The sequence below is a fragment of the Nicotiana attenuata genome, chromosome 10 (genome assembly GCF_001879085.1).
Source record: "Nicotiana attenuata strain UT chromosome 10, NIATTr2, whole genome shotgun sequence".
Classification (NCBI taxonomy): Eukaryota; Viridiplantae; Streptophyta; class Magnoliopsida; order Solanales; family Solanaceae; genus Nicotiana; species Nicotiana attenuata.
The window spans coordinates 14,861,371-14,870,003 of record NC_031998.1 but is presented as its reverse complement, the minus strand read 5'-3'; the positions used below and the strand labels follow the sequence as shown (position 1 = coordinate 14,870,003).

Here is an 8,633-nt window from a genome sequence, read left to right as displayed (position 1 = left end):
AATTTATGAGATAGAATAGAAATTTTTCTTCGGTATGCATATAAAAGTTATCCATCCTCTATTATTATTATTATTATTTTTTTTTACTTTTCACTCCCTCTTTCCTATCATTAAATTTCTTTATTTCTATCATTTTCTTGTTATTGCTCCTTTAATTTAGTTTATTCAATTTTATTTGTTTTAAAATCGCAGGAAGTACGGATAATTTAACTAGTTTCAATTATATTTGATGCACCTTGACTTATCAAAATTCTCCTAGAACATCAAACCTATATATCTCAACCATATGAATTTATGCACCGAGTCCCATTATAAGCGTGAGTGTTTCTCCCATTATTCAATTTCCCCAGCCCCAAATGTAAGGAAACAATAATAGTATTTCCAAAAAAGGTTCAAAAATTGGAAAAGGTAAGTCGAAAAATACGAGGAAAGGACAGAACACTCGACACTGTTCACTTCTGTTTCAGCTCCGAACACACACACACACATACACAAAAAACCTGAGATCGATATCTATCGATCTCAAGGTGTACAGTGTCTTTCCGTGAGCCCCTTCTTCTGATCTCATTCCAAAATCATACATTTTTCTACATATAGTGTGGAGTGAGAGAATTTAAAGAGGGAAAAATGGGCGGATCTTTGATAAGCTCGAGGGCCTTCGATTGGAAAACAGGGCAGATGATAATGGTAGCCCTTTTAGTAATGATAGGTTCTTTTTATAGTGGTACTCTTTTTGGCCGTAACCCATCTCTCTACGCCCCTCAACATCAACAACAAGAAGAAGAATTCACTGTTCCTTCCAACGCCACTTTATCAGAAACATCCTCTGGTTAGTCTCTCTCTCTCTCTCTCTCTCTCTCTCTCTCTCTCTTCCTATGCTTACAAAATATTACTACTAAAAATTGCACTTCTTTTGTTTGTTGAAAGAATTTAACGAATATTTGTATTGAGTACTCCTCTTTCCCAATTTATGGGATGCATTTTCCTTTTTAGTCTGCCTTTCTTTCTTATATTCGCTGCTCAATCAAACAACATTACACAAATTGTGATTTTCATTAAGTGGTTTATCTTGATACTAGAAGGAAGTTAGGGCAGTGCAGCTTACTTTTGTCCATTTTGGTTTTCTTGGGGTTTAGATGATCTGCATTTCCCTAATCAGAGATTCTGTCACTGGTACTTGAATCTGATCTTTGTGTTATGCATGAGCAAACTTGACATTGTTCTGATTACTTTTTTGGAGGGCTTGTTAGAAATAAATACACGGTTACTTAGTTAGAACAGAGTTACGGATCTTTTGTTTCTGAGCCCAGGGTCTCCCGGAAACGGCCTCTCTTCCCCTCCGGGTAGGGGTAAGGTCTGCCTACACTCTACCCTCCCCAGACCCCACTAGTGGGGTTTTTACTGGGTTGTTGTTGTTGTTGTACTTAGTTAGAACAGAGGCGCTAACCCTTCAGTTGCTTATATTTTGTCAAGTGGTTTGGTAGAAAGTTGCAAGTTTGGCAAGTGCAATTTTGGTAGTCAGTAATTGGAATGTTCATTAGAGGTGGCTTAAATGCTTGTAAGTAATGTATGTCATAATATGTCCGTAATAGTCCCGGCAAGGGTTGTAGATGAGGATATCATCAGAAACCCCCAATTTAACCTTCTTAAGTTTCAGAAACCCGATGCTTCGGCCATTGAAAGGTTGAGATAGCATTTTAGGGCAAAAGGATTCAGCATGATTTGCAACGTCCTTGGTGTTTCCTTAGAGAAATATTAGGTATATCAGTTTCAAGCATCCTGATTTGCCGGTATCGTGACCTTAGATCCAATTTAGGGAAATACTTATCCCATTTAATTTATCCAAAAGCTCCTCTATGACGTGTAGTAAACTTGTTCTTGACTGTGTGACTATTTAGCTCTTAATCCCTACTCATCCTTAGCAATCATCTTTCCTTTTTGACCATCAATACTTCCAGAGATGGGACTATATCAGATATTGTTAGTTGGTTGTGCAAAAACACTTCCACTCTGATTCAGCTTCCTCCCTTGTTTCTGTTTTCAGGCTTTACTTCTGCAATAGGAGCAATTTATCATTTTTTTTGCCTGCATGCACAGTCAAGTTAGAAACTTCAAATTTTTTGTTATGATGTTTACAGCTGGGTCCAATCTTTTCCTCACTACAGCTTCTGAATGGTTTTTGAACTTTTTCTTTGAAGATTTTCGAGGCATGTTGACAAAATCCATTTTGTTCTTGTCCATGTTGCTTCCAATTTCCTGCTTGTCAACCTACTCAGGAATTGCGTCTAGAAACTGAGACGCATCTGTTAGGCAGTCAATGTGTGTCCATGTGAATTTGTGTGCTGCTTTTTCTCTTATCATTTTACTTCCCTTAAATTTGTTACTCTCACCTGTGTCATTTTTCTTTTTCTAGGGAGAGCAGTCCCTAGTTGGTTGAATGTTGAGCTCTCAGAATTGACTTTCTTTTCATTGACTCCTAGGCATTTTTGTTTTACTGGCTTCCTATTATTGGAATCTCGGATCCATGTATTTAATAATATGCATGCAGGTGTTCCGAAGTTCACAAACAAGATTGCTCTTTCATATCGGATGGTACCCCTCACAATCCCTGAAACTGGGATAAATGTATGTCCTCTGAAATTTAATGAGTATATCCCCTGTCATGACATTTCTTATGTTAAAGAATTGATGCCAAAATTAGATCTTTCAAGGAAAGAAGAGCTAGAGAGGCATTGTCCTCCACTTGAAAGACGCTTGTTTTGTTTGGTGCCACCTCCAGCTGATTATAAGATACCAATAAGGTGGCCAACTAGCAGGGATTATGTTTGGCGGAGTAATGTAAACCATACACGTCTTGCGGAGGTAAAAGGAGGACAAAATTGGGTACATGAAAAGGATCAGCTTTGGTGGTTTCCAGGCGGTGGAACTCATTTTAAGCATGGAGCTACAGAATATATTGAGAGGTATGTGGTCTGTTTCTCTTTCGCTTCTCCTGTCCATGTCATTATTGGAGTTGCAGCCTTTTGATAATTCTGCTATATTATTTTCCGGTCATAAGCATGCAAAATGAAAATTGATTTGAAACACACGATGGCTTCCCTGAAGCAATTTAACGCAGCTAATTTATGTTGTACTAGATGATCCATTTACCCTTATTAAGAATGGTGAGAATCATTCACACCCTTAGTCCTAAGAAGGTTGTCCTCTTTCAGCATCCAAGAGTCGAATTGTCAGGACTCATTTTTGGGGATGTGAAGTGCGCCAAGTGAGGCTGGGCTTACCTGGAAAGCCTATTTTTTCCTATTATGAGGATCAGATAGAGTTTCCTCTGTGCCGGGCGTTTCAAAGTTTTCCAACATGTCAATAGTTTGCCCGAACACCACCATCACAAAAAAAATGTCAACAGCTTTTCAACAACACACATGAGCTAGGTTATACAAAACGTTATACGATTTTGTAGTTGATCACAAAAAATTGTTACTTAATATATTATTTCTCAAAAATCTTAACTGACTTTGTCTAATAAATATCCTAAACAATACAAATTAATAACGAAAATCTTCAATATGGCATCATTTCACCTTGTATCTAGATACAAACGGGTGTCAATCCTTCATGACATCATTCTTTTATGTAGCTGATGTACTAAATTCATATCTTCGATGCAGGTTAGGGAATATGACAACTAATGAGACTGGTGACTTGCGTGCAGCAGGGGTATATCAGGTGCTTGATGTTGGTTGTGGGGTTGCTAGTTTCTCTGCCTATCTTCTTCCTCTAAATATAGAAACACTATCTTTTGCTCCCAAAGATGGTCATGAGAATCAGATTCAATTTGCTTTGGAACGAGGAATCGGTGCTATGATATCTGCTTTAGCTACGAAGCAGCTACCATATCCAAGTAACTCTTTTGACATGGTCCATTGTTCCAGATGTCGAGTTGATTGGCATGAAAATGGTGAGTGTTTCTTATATTGAACCTGCGAGCGTTATATGCTTAAATGTGATTGACCTAGATGTAATTGCTTTACGTTAATAAGGAAACTATGTCTAATTATTCGGCTTTCTACATCCTGCATGTTAACAGTAGAATGGTACGTAACTGTGGACATTTAATGAACTTAATGTTGTGTTAGAATCTGCAAGGCCTTAGATATCTTTCCATAATATTCTTGTTCCACCATCTTGATTATCATGAAGCTAATAACTTATTCTTTTTATGTCAAGTAGACTTTACTCGAGACACTGTCGTGACAACTAAACTGTTATAGCTGAGTTTCAAACTATGGTACATAACTTTGCAAACTATGCTTATGACTCTGTTCTCCTAAGGTACTTGAATCTAAGGTGGACTTTCATAGGTTAAAACTGTATATTTTGCTATTTCTGAATTATGTCATTTTGGACAAGAGTAATCAACCCAGACAGAGTTATATGCTAGCTGTGCATGTTATTTAAATACAGTATTATTGTTTTACAATGCCTAAAACTATGTTTTCATCTGGGTGAGCGTGCAGATGGTATTTTACTCAAAGAAGTGAATCGCATATTAAGATCAAATGGATATTTTGTCTATTCAGCTCCTCCTGCCTATAGAAAGGATAAGGATTTCCCAGAGATATGGGACAAATTAGTAAATCTAACTGCTGGAATGTGCTGGAAGCTTATTGCACAGAAAGTTCAGACAGCAATATGGGTTAAGCAAGAAGATAATTCATGTCTTCAGCATAACGCTCAGGAGCAGCTTGTAAACTTATGTGATTCTGAGGAGGATTTGAACCCATCGTGGAAAACACCTCTGAGGAACTGTGTTACCCTTAGTGATAGTTCATCTTCTTTGAAGAAACTACCTCCTCGACCACAACGTCTTTCAGAGTATACACAAAGTCTCAGCCGGATAGGTTTGTCAATTCTCTTCCTTGGTGTAGTTGTATTAATGTATTGTCCTCTTTTAGTTCTCGAATCAATCATAGTGAATATGTCCCTTTGGAGGTGCAAATTTCAGGTCTTAATTCTTTATTATGCTGTCAGAATGAATATGTATGGCCTAGCATGTTGGGTGCTTCTGTTTGATCATAGTCATTCGGCTCTTTTCATAGTCTTCTTTAACCAGCAGTTTAGAATAGGTGATGATTCTTAATGATGCAAAATCTTCAATTCTCTAACATTTGTATGTTAAAGTATTCATGAAAAACGATTGCCTATGTTGCTTGTTGAACATCGAGTAGTAATGGCAGAGATGTGATGATTAAATGACTAGGTCATAGGCTCTAACGATATGAGGTTTGGAAAAAGTTAGAGCGCTGATGCTTTTGATGTTGTTTTCCTACAAATATAGAGATATTAGTAGCTTGCAAGCTAAAGGTTTTCTTAGTGACTTGAGATTTGTTTATGATCTTAGTAATTTTCTTGCTAAATACTGATCTACAAAAGTTCAAACAACCCCTTTTGTCTTCAAATTGCCAAAAAGATAATCTATAGTGTAGCAAGCTTGTTTGTTATAGAAAATCCTTTTAGATTGTGTAAAATAAGTGAAAAAATCTTTGAATGATCTAACATATGGCGGCAGCTATTCCAGTTGTCCAACAACGCGTTTATATTACAACAAAATGATAGTATAATTGGGTAACATCGGATAATAAGTATAATTGGGTAGTTTATTTAATAAAACTCGTATTCATGCTATGGAAGTATTAACTCAAAGATGTCGTTAGCAAGAAAAGTAGCCACTAGTATTGAGAAGGTACGGAAAACCTCTTATGAATATATTCCATCGCCATGCCTTCTAAAGGAAAAAAGAAAACTTTATATCAGGTATACTCCAATGCAATTTTCAGCTTCTTCTGGTAGTATGTTTGATGGAGTATAAGATTTCTGTTGATCACAAGAATTGTTTGAAGTTGCCTATGCTATCATACTGAAAGCCTGTTTTTTTCCCCGACTTTTGAATACTTCGTTAAATTTTGGAATGTCTATTGTAAATTTTTTGAATAAGTGTGCAACTTCTAGAAGATGCTTTTCTTGTTTCCAAATTAGACAAATTCCTAACAACTGAATAAAAAATATTCAACTAAAGACGGAATGAACAAGGAGTCGCTGTTGAGTTGCGGTTTTTCCTCATCCATATTACTTCTTCTAGCTTCGACCATTTCTATATTTCTTGCACGTGAGAGTTGGCCTTTTCAATCAGCAAGTTTGCATTTGTGGTTCCTTTTCATTTCTCTCAAACTAAGGGCAGCCCGGTGCACAAGGCATCCCGCGTTCATGCAGGGTCCGGGGAAGGGCCGCACCCAAGGGGTGCGATGTAGACAGCCTAGCATTAGGGTAGGCTGTTTAGTGCTAATTTTTCCTCAACTTTTCGTGTTATTATCTTCTCTTAAAGATTATTTCTGGCCTAAAATGCTAATACTATGCTTAAAATGATAATTGAGGCTGTTGTTGTGCTTTTAACATGGAACTATTAAGTCACCTATTCCTTTCTGAAGTATAATTCTGAACAAGAAAGCTTTATGGAGATTGTCCGTTCATCTCTTCGGAACTCTCATTACGTCTGACATGCACAATCCATTTCTTGCAGGTATTGATCATGAGAAGTTCTTAAAGGATACAATCTATTGGCAAGATCAAGTTCGCCATTACTGGAGACTGATGAATGTTGAGGAGAAAGAAATACGTAATGTGATGGACATGAATGCTTTCCTTGGTGGGTTTGCGGTCGGCTTAAATACATGGCCTGTCTGGGTGATGAATGTTGTTCCTGTAACCATGAATAACACCTTGTCTGCCGTTTATGGCAGGGGTCTTACGGGCGTATTTCATGACTGGTAGGCTATTAATTCATTGTCCCTTACCTATATTGCTCTAATCTGATTTACAAGTGACCTTAACAAAATATCTAATCGCATCTGTAGGTGTGAGCCATTCTCCACATATCCCCGCACTTATGATTTGTTGCATGCCAATCATCTTCTATCTCACTATAAAGATCGTGAAGAAGGTTGTAGAGTTGAAGATATCATGCTGGAGATGGACCGTATTCTACGACCTCAGGTAAAGGATTTTCATTCCGACTTGATGCTTGAGAGACTAAATAGTTAATCAACTGATAAACTGAAAGCATCTGCAAGATTGATTGTTGCATTTCATAGTTCAGAAAAGTCAGAACAAGTCTATTAGTTCGATAAATGACATATGTGAAAGATGTAACCCCCTCAGAAAAGGGAGCATTTAGTTTCTTGATTACAAACCAGGTTTACAAATTAGCAGAATGCATTTAACAGTAACAATGGGGAAAAGGAAGTGAACAGACAGGGTGGAAAGGAAACTCAATTCCACAGTATAAAACATGGAATTTTGGAAATTATGGTATCTCACTGGATGAGTAGTTCCTTTATATTTTAACCAACTTAATTTACAAACTTTGACATTTCACTATAAGTTCGTTTCTATCAATACAAAAGGAAAATATAAATCCTTGATCTCCATATCTGTTGAAAATAGGGTAGAGATGGAACTCAAAAGTGTGTTAGTTTCCAAGCAAAACTTGGACATTCTACTACTTGTTTTCAAGTTTAGCGCTGACAATATCTTGATACAGTTTTAATTGACATAACGGCTCCACAATTTTTCTTCAAGCTCAGTGTTTTGGATGAGAGTTCGTATGATCATTAATGTAGCTGGAAAAATGTTCCGATGTAAGAGGATTTTTCAAGGACACTTTGGATTAGTGGAACTGTGACAAATTCAAAATTTCTTATTGACTAATTATGTTTAGAAACGAGACTCCCTTTCGATGTAAGAGATACTACATATTTATGTCAACTGAATTGAGCTTAACTGGATCCAGTTGGTATATCCATTCAGTAATTGTGACATGTGAAATCCTCCATGAATATTCATGTAGAAGTTTCAATTGCGAACAAATTTAATGTTCTCAAATTATATATATGCAGGGATTTATCATTATTAGAGATGAAGAACCTATCATATCAAGGATCCAAGATCTTGCACCAAAGTTTCTCTGGGACGTCCAACTACATTTTCTAGAAGACCATCAGAAAAAGTCGGAGCCGGTCTTATTTTGCAGGAAAAGGTTTTGGGCTGTTGTTTAAAGCAGTTTTGCCTGCGATTGTTAGTTGAATGTATACCGTTATATTCGTCTAACTTATTCATAAGATGGTAAATCAGTTTGTCTCATAGGTAATGCTTTCTGTTTTATCAGTTTGCAGGAAAGCCAGAATGTAGTTCTTAACTAGTAATTGTTGTACACATGAGAGAACAACTTCATTGCTGTAACATAAAGAAGTGAGTTTTTGTCATTTTAAACTAACGAAGATTGAAAATCCCAGTTCATTTCAGTTTTGCTAGCTAGTACTTCAAAATGAATTGAGCCTTGCATTTTCCATTTTCACTTCCTTCTCAATGCTATTATTGCCTAGAGTTGGTACTTGCCATTAAAATTACTGACTTGTTGCATTATAGTCAGGACAGAAATAGTAATATATTCACATCACATCAGCAACTAACTTCAGGATTTTTAGGTTGCCTTTGCAGCGAAAACAAGGTGAAAAAGTTTTCAACCAATATTTTTTTCAAGTTTTCAAGTTGTATCTGTTTGATATTTTTTTTGTTTT

At 36.6% G+C, this 8,633-nt stretch overlaps 1 protein-coding gene across 1 annotated transcript; it reads left to right on the top strand.

Annotated features, from left to right (window-relative positions):
- On the top strand, positions 299–8,366 carry LOC109233053 (probable methyltransferase PMT7). Its single transcript, XM_019398801.1, has 7 exons — positions 299–829; positions 2,549–2,963; positions 3,669–3,958; positions 4,518–4,901; positions 6,578–6,824; positions 6,912–7,050; positions 7,953–8,366. Exons 1-7 carry the CDS (start codon positions 628–630, stop codon positions 8,109–8,111), a joined length of 1,836 nt encoding a protein of 611 aa, XP_019254346.1. The 5' UTR covers positions 299–627; the 3' UTR covers positions 8,112–8,366.

What these genes read in the sequence shown, in the direction of transcription:
- LOC109233053 (XM_019398801.1), top strand. Translation starts at nt 628, where the DNA reads ATGGGCGGATCTTTGATAAGCTCGAGGGCCTTCGATTGGAAAACAGGG. An exon ending in AGTTGATTGGCATGAAAATG is followed by an intron (nt 3,959 to 4,517) that starts GTGAGTGTTTCT and finishes GTGAGCGTGCAG; the next exon opens with ATGGTATTTTACTCAAAGAA. An exon ending in ACCGTATTCTACGACCTCAG is followed by an intron (nt 7,051 to 7,952) that starts GTAAAGGATTTT and finishes ATATATATGCAG; the next exon opens with GGATTTATCATTATTAGAGA.